The sequence below is a fragment of the Vicia villosa genome, linkage group LG1 (genome assembly GCF_029867415.1).
Source record: "Vicia villosa cultivar HV-30 ecotype Madison, WI linkage group LG1, Vvil1.0, whole genome shotgun sequence".
Classification (NCBI taxonomy): domain Eukaryota; kingdom Viridiplantae; phylum Streptophyta; class Magnoliopsida; order Fabales; family Fabaceae; genus Vicia; species Vicia villosa.
In genome coordinates, this window is record NC_081180.1 from 26,684,099 (window position 1) to 26,701,295 (window position 17,197).

Sequence of the window (17,197 nt, forward strand, 5' to 3'; positions counted from 1 at the left end):
ATTACGGAAGTAATTGTCACGCGGATACTACACTCAGAGAAAACTCTCTTATGGATACCAGTCAACGTATCTTTAAGGTTGAGCAAAAACTCTGAGATCCCTAGAACCCGTTCTACAGGTACAAAAATCCTTATCCTTAGTTTACCCTTGGGGCGAGGTTTGCGTTGTGACTTCATGAACACTATACCCTTCTACGCCATGTTTGTTTAAAAACTCTTGTGTGTGAATTCATGCATTCATGCATCATTCATCATAATAATTAAAACCAAAAAGAGTCTTTTTCGAGTCGTTTTTCAAGGAAACTAAATAACGAACGTTTTGAACTTCATAGAAAGAGAGAAACGGAGAAAGGACTTAAGGATCTATACCATGGATTACGGAAGAAAGAGAGCTAGGAAATACACCTTCAAGATTCCTAAGGTAGATGAATTGGAAAAGCGCGGAAAACTGGTGGTCAACCCCCAGGCTTTCAAGGAGAAGTATGGAAAACTTCTGCCTCTTCTCAGCACTGACGTTGTGGATGGGATCCTTCCCACTTTGGTACAGTTTTACGATCCAACGAATCACTGTTTTACCTTTCCATAGTATCAACTCATGCCTACGTTAGAGAAATATTCTCTGTAAAGATGACTTCATGTCTCTTTGTTGTAAACAGAGATTTAATTCAAAGCTTCAACCTTGAGCTTCAAGCAAGGCACCAAAAATCATTTAAAATCCCTAATTAGTTCCCCGAACTACATTAAGCTCTGACTTCCATTAGGGATATGTAGGCATGAGGTTCACAAGGAATCTCAGCGAGCTAATAAAATACCAAAAATAGTCAGTTTGTTTGTTTGTCTGTCTTTTTAAATCAATTTTAATTCTCTCTCCTAACACAAAGGAGAAACTTTCCCAATCATTAGCAGTAAACACAATCACAATGACACAGAGAAGGTTCCCGTAGAGTACTACGGATATGTAGGGTGCTTAAACTCTTCTCTATGTATAACCGACCCCCCGGACTCCAGAATTTCTAGTCTAGGTGAATCCCCACACTTAGCAAACTCCTAGGGTTAATTTGAGATCTTTTTCCCCTCTCCTACTCGTTAGGACAATTAAAAAGTTCGTGTGATATCGTAGGAAGAACTGAAACATAATTCATCCCGCCACGGGCGCATTCTCCTTCCAAATTTCGCGTGAAGGGTCTAGCGTGCCGTCCTCCCAAGTGAAACGGGGATGTAAAAAAAACGACACCACAACATTCATAACTGAAACGCCCTCATTTTAACATAAAGTTGATCTGGAGATGCATCTATGTATTTACACCAGACAAAATACGGATATGTATTTCCATATTCTCACCATACAGTAAAATTTTACTTTATTTTAGAGATACACTATTTTTAATTGACAATGCATTATAGTTATACTATCATATTCATCTTTATATAAATTAAACCATATACTAATCAAATGATATTAAAATGACATATATATATATATATATATATATATAAATTAATAACTCTAAAATACACAATGAAGTCTAAATAAAGTAGAAATGATAATATTGTTTATAATACAAATACTATATACTAGTGTGTATGCTGGACGCGGGCCTACCTATTCATATGTTGCCTCATGTATTGCAATGTCTCTCGTGCCTCCCTCACGATGACATCTAGAATGTCCCTCGCCTAATATCCATTAGGAAAGAATTCTATTTCTATACCCGCCTGCATAAGCTCCATGATACAGTGACATCTAGGCAAAACATCGACAACATGATTTTTCCTAACATGTTTCTCCTCTAGTATCTCCTGGTGCAAAGCATAAGTGAATCTCCTGGAGCATCTGGTATCATATAAGATGGGACATCATGAAATATCACTTGATGTAGACGCATGTAACACTCTAGTTGCGAGGAGCTATGGTACTTCGTGCCTCATCTGGTACTAGATGAGTAAGGAACTCATAGATTGCATCTATATTTCTATGAGACATAGCGAGAAGAGTAGAACCAGAGGGGTTTCTACAAACAAACTATATGTAAATGTCGCATGTCACGCTCAAGAAGATATGGATACATCAGACATGATTCGCAAGCCAATCATCCATAGTAGAAGGGTATGTCATCCAAAGGACGCGTCTCATTGTGATTTACATATGCTTGAAAATGAATATCATCTACTACCAAGCGATCAAGATACATTATGAATGGCTCCGTCGCCTAATTTTCCCTGAGCGGGACGAATGCAGAAACACATGGCATATCTTTAGTGTAGGTCGAAACACATAACCAATCATATATGCGTGGGAAGTGTTGGAGGATCAAAGCCTGAAAATGGTACATATGAATCATTAGTAATGGTGCAGCACAAGTGTTGTGAAAATGACACACAAACACTAAAATACGTAGAAATATTACTGTCAATTATATGCAATTGACTGTCACTTGTTTGGTCTTCCACATACAACATTCAGCTAACTTGGAGTACAAGTAAACCAAACAAACACCCTCATGCGTACCCATGGGTCTACTCCATGTCAGTGAAGTATCTCATGTAAACAACATCCACATAAGTGACACTCTTGTCCATAAAAATGGAGGTTCCATCCAAATACAACAGGTATTCTTTCACTGTGTATGCTTTATGCTGCATAATGTGATCATCATCACCATAAGTCTGCTAGTCCACATGAAATTGTTATGCATACAACCTTTCCAGGAATTAAAACCTAGCATGAAACTCTCGAGTGGCTTCAAACTTCCAAAGGGCAAGCCCTGGGTAAGCTCCCAGAAAGTCTACCATCATTTACACTGCTTCATCTCTGTTAATTATGATATGGTTAAATAGTCTTCCCCTGATCGAAAGATGTAGTAGGCATGAGATTGTCTAGGGTGTTAGAAGATGAAAAGATGTCTCTGAGTGTCACCTCTCTACAAACACGAAAAACATGCATGGTTAGTCTTAACATAACCAAACATGCACAAGTTTCTCAGTCCAAATAGTTGCATCACATCCTGAAACCACTACTTAACAGGCTGCGACAGAGCCATAATCTTCTGGCCATGGTTGATGCATTTTAAAGCATCACAACCCTGTAGAAAAAATCATCATAAAAAACATGGAATATTATAAAAAAATGTGTATTTCAAAGAATGAATATAATTGAGGCTTCCAAATATTTACCTTTCTGTCCCTTACATGCCTGACAGCATGGTCCGAATATAGAGGCAGCAATAATAAGTCAGATGGGCTTCCTCCAAACTCCCGGGGTGCCTCAGGTGCCTTAACATGTACCGGTGGGGCTTCCCGGGCATCAGGAAGTGACACATGCCGCCTACGGGAAAACGAAGGAGGAAATGCATGAGCCTTAGAAGTTGACGCCTCAACATCAACCGAACTAAAATCGACTGATGCTTGCGAGGCTCAAGCTCTTTCCCTCTGAACCGATGCATGTAGTGCAACTCTGTCGTGCCTGAATCTAGCTTGGTTATCAACCATAATGTCTATAATTAAACCACACAACTATTATACAAATGAAACACAACGAAATGAAGCCAAACAATACATATAGACAAAATCTAGAAATGCGTCTCCGGATTCTAAAAAATTTTGAAAAAATCTGGAGATGCATCTTTGTAATGTTCTGCAACTCAAAAGAATGAAAATGGTAGCAATGTAGTCCAATCCAACATTCAAAAAATGTATTGATCATTTAAACTAGCTATCAAACATGTTAATCATTTAAATAGCATATTCAAACTACCTATAACATAACCTAATGCTCAATTTCTACAAATGTATATTGAAATAAAAAAATATAGAGAATTAATAAAAAAACTTACCAAATGTGAGTTTGATGTAAAGTTGTTTAATCAATTAGATGTTGATGGTAGAAACTTGAAAGTATGTCGAACGAGTTTGAGAGTTTGTGAGGTGAGAGAGTTTTGAGAACTGGGGGATTTTGAGAGCTTGGAAAGTTTGAGAGTTTGAATAAGTAAGGAAGAAGTGGAGCTTCTGGCACATATTTGATTTAAATAGCATCCGGAGATGCATTTCTGGATTCTAGGAGTAGTTTTTGTTTTTCACAAAGGCGGGGAAGCAATACTTAGAGTGTCTTAAGCAATTCTCTTATTTTATAAACTCCATAGGGTGAGGGTTAACCTACTGAAAACCCGATTTTTCCCTTCTCATATTCTGGAGATATGTATTTGGACGCACTCATATTACACATAACTTAGTACTTTATGAGTAAGCCACCTTATTTTGCCCAAATTTAATCTTGAGATGCATCTTCGAAATAATTGAGAGATGCATTTCCGAAATCTTCTAATAAGCCAACCCAAAATAAAATATTACACTCATAAAAAGTTGTAGCTTATAAATTTTTTATATTTGAAATAACAAATATTAAGTTTGAATTCATTTTTTTTGTCCCTTCATTATTGCAAATGAATATTTTAAAAATTATTATAATTTAATTTACTTTTTAAAAAAATTAATTTAGAAATTAATTAAATAAGATTTTGAAAATAAATATCTTGGCAGCAAAGGAATTCAAAATCTTCTCCTTAGGACGATTTGGACAAAGGTGCACTCTTGTGATTTTCAGTGCAATTCATTTATTTTTATCTTCTTATAAATTTCCTTGCACTCAACAAAAAGAGCATAACCTTGTGGTAGCCATTTCAGTTTTTCACCTTCAGTTCTTTTACCACATTTTGTCACAATCCATCCCTCAAGCAAAACCTTCTGATAGGAGAATCATACATAACATAACAAAACAATATGAAATAAAGACCTAAAAAAATACCTTTGGAGAAATTCCTAGTAGTGGAAACAATTTCAGCATAGGTAAATCGAGCGAGCAACATTAGCCAAATTTCACCATCAAAACTATCATAATTAAAAATACACTATAAATTTATTGATTACTCTACTTAATGTTTCCAACACACATTCATCTTCTATGTTATTCTATTGTTTTATCACTACGACGAAAACCTCAAGATTCATATATTTAGCTCTACCATTGATTAGAGGTTAGAGACTCGATGGCTATATGCTAAGGATAAAGGAGTACCCAAACTAATTGTTTCACAAGATTTCTTTAACGAGTTATTTCATAGCAAATGTTTCACAAGATTTCATTATCTTGAACAAATGTTTTCATATTCATAACATAACATGTATTTAAAATTAAGCTCTCATACCAATTAGAATTGAAGGAAAGAAGCGTGAATCCAACTTTATCACAAAATAATAAAAGTGATAAGATTACATCACCCACGTAATAGTCATAACATATACTAGACTGTGATACCAATCCAAAAATTTATTTAAAATTAGGCTTGGGAGGAGATTCTGTCCCGGGTAAAGTGTATCCTATGAGATCCAACCCACACAAACAATAGAAGTTAAGGGTTAGATTTGTCATTGTTTTTTCTCCAGTGAAAATTTCCACTTGAGACAATCCTTTTCCAGGCTCTGATACACAACACTGTGCGTTGAGAAGTGTGACCATACTACCAACGGTCATGATCTTGCTTTGAACCGTGCAGAACATTCGAGTATCCTAAGATAAGAAGACATCATATATAGTTACCTGTCTAAGGGCCAGACGTCGAAACCTTCCAACGAAATGTCACAAAAGTTACAAGGAAAACATTCATTACACATGTTCCCAATGCTATCGGCGTCAAAGCTATTACACAGGTATTATATTCATTCTTTCACTCAAACTACTGCTCATTCATTTACCGACTTGAGAGCATTAGAGTGTTAACCTTCCAAATCCATTCCACTCAGTCTTACTGAAAACTCGCTCCACCGCACCAGAACCTAATCTCACTCTATCATCAACTATTTCTGGCTCATGAATGAAAGACATGTTATGGCCAATATGTGGACCAACACTCTTATTATTATTGTCGTCCATAGTTAAATGATTAATCTAACAGGGACTCGACATGATTCTTTGAATCGGGACATACTTTAACACTACATGAGGCGTTAGATCGACCAACATACTAGTCTCCCATTAAGCCTAAACTTCATTCCGACCAATATCAATAAACCTACAATCCAAATGAAAATGACATATACTAAAGCAGTTACTCAAGTTTCAAAGTTCTTCTCTGCAAAGCCCCTAACATGTTCTAGGGATTAGACTGAACAAGACTCTATTAGACACCAAATTTATCTTACTCCTTTGTAATACTATGTAAAAAACTGTGTTTTAAAACTATTCATGAACAAAGAATGCACGCAGCCAAACCTCTGCTATGCTAAGTCTCTTAGAAAGTTAGAACCATGTTCGAAATTAAATTGAGTGTTTTTCAGATAAAAAATGACAAAGAATGATATATAAAAGAAATGACTCATACTCATTGGCTTATGATATCACGCAAAACATATGGTCCTCTCCCCACAACATTATCACTCATCAATTAATTCGAACATAGATGATACTTGGAAAAACATTTCAAAGATATTATTAGTCATTCAATAAAACATGTACAATAATTTTACAGAATCAGAAATATACACATGTGCACATATCCATATCAATGTCTTCTACACACAGAAGACATGGTATGCAATCAATTTATAAAAGAAACGTAAAGTAAAATAAATTATAAGAGAAACATTATATCGATGTACACACGCAATGTTTTCTCTATTTTTTTTTTTAACTTTATGTGCAAAAGTTTTAAGATTATTTTCCTTTTGCATTATCTGATATAAGCATGTTAGCATATCCTTTTTTTTTTATCTGATTTTATACAAGCCCTCATTTTATTTATTTATTTGACAAGGTTTTTAATAAATTACAATTATTTGCATTTTTGAAGGAATAGAGGGTGGTGCCCTAGACAGGAAACAGCCTAATAGCTGTTCTTTACACTGCAACTTGAGCTGCTGCAAGCCTAGCAATTGGAACCCTGCAAAAGAGTCCTCAAACTTTTAGTATGACTGCTGAAAATGGAAATATCTCACTCTCATACAGCTTTGAACCAAATACTTAACCTGAAAGGAGAACATGAGACATAGTCAAGTCCAAGTTGAGCAAAGAATGCAACAGAAGAAGGCTCCCCGCCATGCTCTCCGCATATTCCAATCTGATAATCAACCAATGATAGATGTGTTTTAAAACCATAATTGACATATTGAGAATAATCAAGATACGTGACAAAGTTTTGTTATTTGAATTTGTATTAGTAAGTTACCTTTAAGTTTGGTTTAGCAGCGCGACCCTTTTCTGTGCACAATTTGATGAGTTGACCCACACCTTTTTGATCAAGTACCTGTAATTGTTGTCAATAATTCAAATTTAGCAAACATCCTTTATATATTAAGCGAAATGCAAAGTGAAATAATGTTAAGAGTAACGGAATTTTATTTTGATGTTTCCAGCTTCCGCTTATCCTTCATCTCTTGAATCATTTGTGACATCTGACTAGAGATATGGTCGTGTGCACATGTATGTATTAATTTTATGCACAACTATGCAAACGGCAAACCTGAACTGAGTAATGGGAAACAATATTCTGAGAAATCATATGTCACATGACAATGCAACTAACCTCAAATGGGTCATGCTGCAAAATCCCATGGGATAGATATATAGGAAGAAATTTGCCAACATCATCTCTACTGTAACCAAATGTCATTTGGGTAAGGTCATTGGTTCCAAACGAAAAAAAATCGGCTTCATTTGCAATCTACACAAATGGATTATAAAGTTAGAAAATGTAACGAGGATAAAATGTCGTCTTTCTATAATACAATTTTATTATTGTACGTTAAAACTCAAGTATGTATCTTCACGACAAGGATATATATAACTATTACCTCATCAGCAACTAATGCAGCTCTTGGAACTTCAATCATAGTTCCAACCTTATAGCTTAAAGAAGATCCCATCTCTGAGAACACTTTCTCAGCAACATTTCTTATTAAACTCACTTGATGTCTTAATTCCTGCTAGTTAAAAAATAATTAGGCCTATATTTCAAGAGTACTAGAGTTTCATTTAGATCAAACCCCAAAATATTGCTTCATGTTATATTTCAAGAGAAAAATTGTTAAGGGAAAAGAAAAATAAGTTAATATTTCAAGGTAGAACATTCTGAATTTTCCTCACAAATTTTATGTATATATGATAGATATGAAACAAATTGGAAAAATAACTTGAAGTGAGAAAAAGGCCCATGCCTGAGGTGTGCCGATAAGTGGAACCATTATCTCAGGAAGAACTGAGATACCATGGCTACTCACTGAAACAGCAGCTTGAAAAACGGCACGGGCCTGCATCTCAGTCAATTCTGGATATGATATTCCCAGCCTGTTCACATAATTTCAAATCGTCAAGAGGAATTACTATAACTTGTGTTTTTTAATAATGTAAAACATTCGTTGTTAATTGTTAGGCAAAAGCATCATAACAAACCTGCAGCCACGAAACCCGAGCATGGGATTAACTTCTGAGAGTTTTTCTATCCTAGAGAATATTTCGTCTTCTTTCATGCCAGTCTGGGAAGTTAGTTCACTGACAATATGTTCGAGGTCACCTTCAGGAAGAAATTCGTGAAGTGGAGGATCTAACAATCGGATTGTAACTGGGAGACCGTCCATTGCACGGAAAATTCCCTCAAAATCTGATCTTTGATAAGGTAACAACAAATCAAGTGCAGCTTTCCTTTGTTCTTGAGTAACAGCCATTATCATCATCCTCACAGCCTTTATCCTCTCATCAGAAGCAAAAAACTAAAACACAACAAAAATGCAGAAAATCATAATTTGTAACTACCATGTGTCAATTGGTAAAACAATGGCCATTTCAAGTGTTGCGTTAAGAGATATTTAAATCCACGAACTCAACTTATCATAGCATATAAAGAGGATCATCTTTATCTTATGCTCTACATGAGTGTTTCATATTTTTTTAAAATTTTGGAAAACAATGCTAATATTTGTTATAACAAAATTACAATACAAGCCTTTCAAATTTAAGGCATTCACACTTTTCAGTTAGTTTGTAACAAGGAGTCGGATATTATCGTACCATGTGTTCTGTCCTGCAGAGTCCAATCCCTTGGGCACCATTTCGTCTAGCTGTTATTGCATCTTCAGGTGTATCGGCATTTGCCAAAACCTGGTAGTAAACAATGACAAAAGTGAAATTAACTTACAAGAATTAGATGATTGGATTCAACTCAACTTTTGCAGTAAGTAAGGAATATGCAGCAGCACCTTCAAATTCCTTATTTCATCAGCCCAAGACATGAAAGTTTCCATGTCATCACTTAGAGCCGGAGGAGAAAGTGGTTGCTTTCCTAGTATCACCTCACCTGTGGATCCATTCAACGAGATCCATTCTCCTTCTGATATTACCTTATCTCCAATGACAACCACCTATAATCATAAATTGAGATTATTATTTATACTGAATCATTTGAATAAGAAAATCTTTATTATCTTGTCAACAATATAGAATACGAGGTTACCTTTTCATGGTCATTTACTTGGATATCGGAGCAACCAGACACACAACACTTTCCCCATCCACGGGCTACGACAGCCGCATGAGATGTCATACCACCTCTAGCTGTCAAGATGCCAACGGCTGAGTGCATACCCCCAACATCCTCTGGACTTGTCTCTGTCCTCACCTATAATGCAAGTGCGTAATAGGATTTAATGATTGCTTAAGGATGGTTTGTTCAACCAGTCATGAAACCAAAACTAGGACATTTTACACATCCTAACAATAGTCCATACCACACCACTTACATTTTCATTCAATGCTAGTGATAATAAAAACTTTTTGCTCACATTTAACACTCTTAACAGTATAATGAAAGGGAAAACAGAGATAATAAAAAAGAATACCAAGATGACACTCTTTCCTTGTGCATGCCATTCTTCAGCATCATTTGTAGTGAAGACGACCTGCCCAACTGCAGCTCCAGGGGATGCAGGCAAGCCAGTGGCAACAACTTTATCCTTGTATTTAGATGGATCCTCAAACTAAACAAATAAACATAAAGCAATCAATAACACTTGAGCATCTAATACTTGAAAATGAAAAGTTAATGAAAACAATAAATGGAAATAAATGTACAAACAAAATAAAGACCATTTAGCTATATGTAATTAATGACCACTGGCCTTCTATAATCTTTTTTCAAATAATTTTTTGTTAATATTTCCTATTATATAATGTTTGAGTAAATTGATTATGTAAGTTGATTCGATGAGTACATTATTTACAAAAGGAAGTTAAAGGCACACGAAGCATGGATTATGTTAATTACAGCTAAGGGTATACCTGTGGGTGTAGAAGCTGGTCAAGATGTTGTGGCTCTACCATCTTGATCGAAGAATGAATATCAACAAGGCCCTCATTAACCATGTCTACAGCTATTTTGATTGCACCTTTACCAGTACGTTTTCCAGTTCGACATTGCAACATCCACAACCTATTTTCTTGAACTGTAAACTCAATATCCTGAAAATAATATCAATTTAACAGGTATATACCCACCACTCTATCGATACATCACATACAAACAATGCAGAAACAGTCAAACAAATCTTAAGGGAAGATTTTACCATCATATCCTTGTAATGATTCTCGAGAATTTCACAATTCTCCACAAGTTCCTTATAAGCATCTGGCATGCAAGTTTTCATAGTGTCTAAATCTTCAGGTGTCCTGATTCCAGCAACCACATCCTCTCCCTATCATAAGCAATTTTGTAAAAACAACAACACCAAAAGTAATTAGTAATAGAGATGATAGCGGCATGATCATGAATGTAAAATAACAACTAGTAAAGGACTATATATAACCTGAGCATTAATGAGAAATTCCCCATAAAGTTTCTTTTCCCCGGTGCTAGGATTTCTAGTGAATAAAACACCGGTTCCTGAAGTATTCCCCATATTACCAAACACCATGGATTGGATATTTACCGCGGTGCCCATTAGCCCATTTATCTGATTAATGCTTCTATACTTATTAGCCCTTGGACTATCCCAAGAATTGAAAACAGCTTTTACAGCTAATTCTAGTTGCTTCTTCGGATCTGCAATTGGTAAATCAAGAGGGAAGATGAAAATAAGTGTGGGGATAAATTACAATAAGAACATATAACAACAAAACATGAAGAAATTGATAGTGTTGGACTTAGTACCTGAGGGAAACTTTTCTCCTATAGCTTCAAGGTAGACATTCTTGTATTGCTCAACCAGATCTTTGAGATCATTGGCTGCTAGATCAGTGTCATTTTTAACACCTTTTGAGTGTTTTAGCTTTTCTAACTTCTCCTCAAACAATGAGTGTGGAATGTCCAATACCTAAATATAACATATAAGAAAAGTTTCAACAAAAGCAAAGGAAGGTACTAATATATGTTCATCAAGGTAATGTATCAGAATGAAATTTTAAAAGATAATTTTTGCATAAACAAGTCTTGTGAACGAAAATCAATTTGCGGCATAAGATATAAAATAACTACTTACAACACCCCCAAACATGTCTAAGAAACGTCGGTAAGAATCATAAGCGAACCGCTCTCCGCTTTTTGCAGCCAACCCAGCAACCACTTCATCATTCAGTCCAAGATTAAGAACTGTGTCCATCATTCCAGGCATCGAAATCTAATGCAGGTAGAGGAAACAAATAAGTTTATACTCTAAACACGTCAAGTACACCATACAAGGAATCAAATTTAAATCAAAGATAAGTGCACCTATAAATATAAAGATTATGGAAATAAGCCAAAAACAGCTTATGGACTATGTCATAAGTTGAAAACAGTTTCACAAGGACGTAATGAAAAAGTAAAACCAAATAAGAAAATGCTCTTACGGCAGCACCGGAGCGCACAGAGAGGAGGAGTGGTTTAGAAGGATTCCCAAGAAAGGCCCCCATTTCATTTTCAATGAATTTCAAGCCTTCAAGTATCTCATCCCATAAACCATTTGGTAGGTTCTTTACATTCTGTTGATATTCTTGACATGCTTCAGTTGATATAGTGAGTCCAGGAGGCACAGATAAACCAATTGTTGCCATTTCTGCCAAGTTGGCCCCCTTTCCTCCCAACTACAATTAACACACATCACACATGCAAGTGTTCATCAGTTCAAATGTAACAACTTAGTTGTTAATTACAGAAAAAAAAAACAAAATAGCCTTGTTTTATGCTTACCAAGGACTTCATGGCCTTGTTGCCTTCACTCTTACCTTTGCCAAAAGTGAACACCCTCTGTCAAAACACAAATCAACACATGAGTTTAAGAAAAATTGACAATGCTATTTAAAAGTTGGTCCATGGTGGATTATAATACAATACTGTCTCTGCATAATAATATATCAACTCATCTCCAAGTGATTTTGCCTAATATCATTCCCATTGAAGTCATACCTCTAGTTGCAGAGATTAGTTTTCACTTCATGGATAGTGTAGCATCAGTTTAGACTAAGCACAGTATTACTATACTTGAGAATCGATCACTTCTAAGAGCTATTTGATGATGAGAATATTTTAGGTGATATTAAATAACTATTTAATAATTATTAGTTCTTAATATATGAAAAATTTAATCTTTAAATTTATTGAATAGTTAATATTTAATATATTATATAAATTAGATATATTGATTAATAAGTAAATTAAAAAATATATATAATAAGGATTAAAAACATAGTCTTTTAGTAAGAACTCATATCTCCGGATCAAACTAAAGTCAAATGACAACTAATAAAAAATAATATTATGTAAAAATTGTTAAAACATATAATTTACCATCAAATAATTTCAAACCCTCAGTACACTCACATCTTCCATAACAAATATTTAACTATATCTCATAATACTCTAATACCAGAGTATAAGAGAATAAAAAATTCAAATAGAATTTAAAGCATTTTTAACTAATGCATCTTGTAATGAAAATCTTGACATCTTTATATTAGCTTTGAACTCCCTCTTACTTTACAAAATTAACCAATGTGAGACTTTTTTAACACTTATATTTTCAATCAACAATGATCAGGGTTCTATCACATATGGCTCTCCACGGGCCACGAGATGGGGCTTCAGTTAGACGAAGGATCGAAGCTTTAGTCCTAAATGATGTCATGTGGACAACGTACACTGACCATATATTGCATCGCGAGTTCGACGTCATTGCACTATTTTCATGTTATCTATGATGGGAGAGTATTGTTACATGAGATATGTCTCCGTCAATTTGGCTATTTCTAGGGCATACCTAGACTCATTCTTGTTGCACCATTTAGCGTTAATGGATGGTTTCGTGCTAATATGATGAGCAGTGCCAATGAGACTTGACAAAATGCATTGGTCGTGTCTTTTCCTGGACATTATCTAAATGATTACTTAGAGAAACACTATAGAGTATCACACTCTCTCATCATCCCTCTAGTTGAGCGAAACAGATGTTGATGGACCTTCATTTGTTGGAGGACATGCAAATGACATTCCATCGTCTCTTTCGTCACCTGGTATAAATAATTGATATTGGATGTAGATAATAGCTATTCTTTGATGAACTTAATGGCGAGGTTTATGCTTGGCATCACATTGATTGTGATGGAACAATTTAGATTTTTATTTTATTTGTTGTCTCTATGACATTATTTATTGTTGTGTGACTTTGGGTCTGTTTGTTTTAACTTTTAAAAAATAGATATTTTCTTTGTATTTTTAAAAATATTACAAGTTTTTTACATTCGTTTTTTTTAATTAAAAGATTAATTTTGACATCTTATAAGATAAACATACATTATTGAAGATAACACATAGTCGAAATTACAATTTTTTTCAAAAGGTTGTATATCAAAAATGATTTTTATGAAAAGTTGTTTGAAATAGCTTCAAAATTAAGTAATATTTTTAAATTATAATATTAAAAAAAATATAAAATGATGAAATATTTAAAATAACATTTTAAGAATATCTAAAATATCATTACATAGCATAACATGCCCTCTGAATTTATGGAGAAGGAGAAAAAGTCGTATACATATTAGTCTCTTTGGTAAGACAAATTTTCGAGCTTATAACTTATGGCTTATCACTTATAAGCTCAAATGATAATTTAGACCTGTTTGGTAACAATCTTGTTATCACGAGCTTATAACTAATTTTGCTAGCTTATAGCTTATTTTTCAGACGCTAATTCAAATAGCGTTTTAGCTTATAGCTTATCATTTTTTCTTCCTTTTTTATCCTTATTATTTTAACAAAAACCCACTTTTATTCTTTATAATTTATTTTAATTTAAAATAAAATAATTATGTATTAAATAACTTTTATGTCATTTTACATTTATATGTTAGTTGAACCGCTAATTTTACCAAACACTTCAATTAGCTTATCAACTATCAGTCTTAACCATCAACTATAAGTTATAAGCTATAAACTATCAGTCATCATCCATCAGTCATCAGCTATAAGCTATCAGTTAGCTTATCAGTCAACCGCTATTTTTACCAAACAGACCCTTATATTTTTAGATAGATCATTTGCTCCGGATTTATCTCTCTTTCTCTGATATAAATGTATATCGAAATTATATATCCCAATATAAATCTGGTATAAAATAGAATTTTTTTCTTTTTCAATGTTGTGTTTGTACCAATAGATACTTATAACTAGAGCTGTCAACATGGGCTAGCCCATATGGACCGGCCCGCCATACCCGAAAAATTATAGAGCTTAGGCCTTAAAATTAGAGCCATATTTTTCAGGGCCTTTTTAGCCCAGCCCTGAAAAGCCCGCTACCCATTAGGACTATAGCCCATATGGATCGTGCGTAGCCCATAAGTCCGAATAATTATACATTTAAAAAATAAATATTTATATTTATATTATCTTACACCAAAATAGCATATTGATTTTTCTGACTTCACTAAATTTTATCTCTATTCTATTCAATCTTTTTCTTTTAAATATTATACATTAATATAATCAACATTTTTCATCGTATTATACTAGTTTTTCTCTTATAATAGATATTCAAGTATTATTTTATACAATTTAGATATATATTATATTTAGAAACACATTATAGTACTTATAAGAGATAATATAGTACTTAAAAATGTATTATGTTTAAAATAACATATTTTTTAATTTTATTAATAATGAATATTATGGAGTTTATGTTTTAATTATTTTAAATAAAAAGGTCCATTTAAGACCGGGTAGCCCGAAGCTCATCTAGGACCGGACTCGGGTAGTAAATCTCGAACCCATATTAAACAGGGTCTTTTTGACTCAGCCCTAAAAAATCCAAGGCCTGCTAAGGCCGACCGCCGAGTAGTCCATTTTGACAGCTCTACCTATAACTATTGAACTTTTTGTTTTTAAATAACTTTTTGAAAGTAATTTTTTCAGAAAAAATGGTAAAAATTTATAATATAAATTATGTGAGGGTCTTTATTGACATTTTAAAAATTTGTAGGAGTGTCATTGTTGAATGGTAAGGAGTCCAAATATAAGTCTCCAGTTTGTGGTCCAGAAACAATCTACAGACTCTACTCTCTAGTGCTTACCCAAAAAAAAAAATCTACAGTCTATAATTGAGGTGTTTTGTCAATATCCGTTACAGATTCAATGCTTTCACGACAATCTCATGATCAATGTTTCCACAATCCCAAATACACACGAATCATTAAGCAGTATTTTCCTATAATTGCGTAGAATAAATAACTTCTTGTTCTCTCTAATAGTTCTTCTTTATTAACCATTATTTTCAGTTTTGATCCAAAGATTAAGTAACATGCACTTATGTTCAGTCTTTACATGAAATAATTGCATATTTAAGGTACGAAGCACGGACATCTCAAAATGATCTCGATGCTGATCTGGCGACATTGATAATAATAATTTTAAAAAATGAATAAATTAAATATAAACGCAATTGTCGGTGCAGATGTCTGACATAGACACTAACTATGCCACGATTTTTTAAGAGATGTCGTACTGGCATAGAATTATGAAGTTAAATAACAACTTTTTCACAGTTTGTATGTAATGACAAATATTGTTACTCACACTAAAATTTGAGGAAGTTAAAGAAAGAAAAGGTTCCAGAAGATAAATGAATGTACCTTTTTAGTGGTAGGTGGTGTTGTAGGGGTAACAACAGCTTGGCTTCGAATTGAAGTCTGATACGTTGTTTTTCTGGTTTTCCATGTTGATTTAAGGCGTAACTGCAACTCTTGCCACTGCAACCTTGCGCTTCTTCTCCCATTCAAAATCCTATCATCTGGTGTGGTCCTTAGAATCATGCCTTTTACCATGGAAGACATCTTTGCTCTGTTTGATTGATTCTTTCACCATTACAAAGCATATAAAATCAAAGAAAATAGTAACAAAAGAGAAAAGAAAAAAAGTATAAAGTTTCTTAATATGAAATCATTAACGTACCTGAAAAAAGGATCTTAATATTAGAGAAAGTAGCTTCCCAAAATCGGAATGGTAGTTTTATTTTCTGTTGTTTCTGTGACTTGTATTATTATTTAATGATATTTCAAAATTATTGACAAAAATATGAGGCGGGTGTGATGAGAAATGAGTGGACGAAATTACGATTATAGTGTTATTATTATTTAAGTCGCATCATAATGAAACTTCCTTTGACTTGCTAACTAATGTTCACTCCTTATTTATGTGAAGAATAAGCCTTTTTATATTTGTACCAATTTTGCCTTTTTGTCTCTTACCTTGAATAAGAGTTTCTGGCAGTGGCAGTGGCACACATATTAATATATATATACAGTTTAATTAAAAACAAATTTTGTTTTTTCATTTATTTTTTACGATAAAATTTGTTTTAAATTTGTATACATGTTAGGCTGGTCCTGGTCCTGTCTGAAAGGCTTCAAAGTAGAAGCTATATGCATAACTTTGGGAACCACATGCTAATGTTTGAGATGGATTGCATGCAGGCAGTGAGTGTCATGGTAAGTGACAAGATTTATCAGAGTTGTGACATATTCTAAGCAAGTGCAAGGAGAGTATTTAAGATTTTACAAATGTCCATTACATTATTAAACTATTAACTTCATTTTATTTTATTTTTAGCCATTTATTACTATCAATCTTTTTTAGGTTTTAGATTTTGAAAATTCCCATAGAAGAAATAATCGGAGCGACTTGCAGAATAGT

The 17,197-nt window shown here is 33.9% G+C and overlaps 1 protein-coding gene across 2 annotated transcripts; it reads right to left on the reverse strand.

The window, feature by feature from the left end:
* Window positions 1–6,458: 6,458 nt before the first annotated feature.
* On the reverse strand, window positions 6,459–16,677 carry LOC131632003 (pyruvate, phosphate dikinase 2-like). Of its 2 annotated transcripts, none has more exons than XM_058902771.1 (20): window positions 16,457–16,677; window positions 16,138–16,345; window positions 12,206–12,262; window positions 11,866–12,099; window positions 11,517–11,654; window positions 11,189–11,351; window positions 10,845–11,080; window positions 10,605–10,733; window positions 10,321–10,500; window positions 9,882–10,019; window positions 9,497–9,661; window positions 9,243–9,404; window positions 9,055–9,144; window positions 8,440–8,756; window positions 8,205–8,334; window positions 7,842–7,970; window positions 7,574–7,711; window positions 7,217–7,294; window positions 7,017–7,108; window positions 6,459–6,931 (listed from the first exon to the last, which is right to left on the reverse strand). In XM_058902771.1, exons 2-20 carry the CDS (start codon window positions 16,336–16,338, stop codon window positions 6,889–6,891), a joined length of 2,820 nt encoding a protein of 939 aa, XP_058758754.1. In that variant the 5' UTR covers window positions 16,339–16,345; window positions 16,457–16,677; the 3' UTR covers window positions 6,459–6,888. The 2 variants fall into 2 exon arrangements, with proteins under 2 accessions (XP_058758754.1, XP_058758761.1); XM_058902778.1 differs by having other exon boundaries at window positions 16,138–16,359.
* Between the last annotated feature and the right edge of the window lie 520 nt (window positions 16,678–17,197).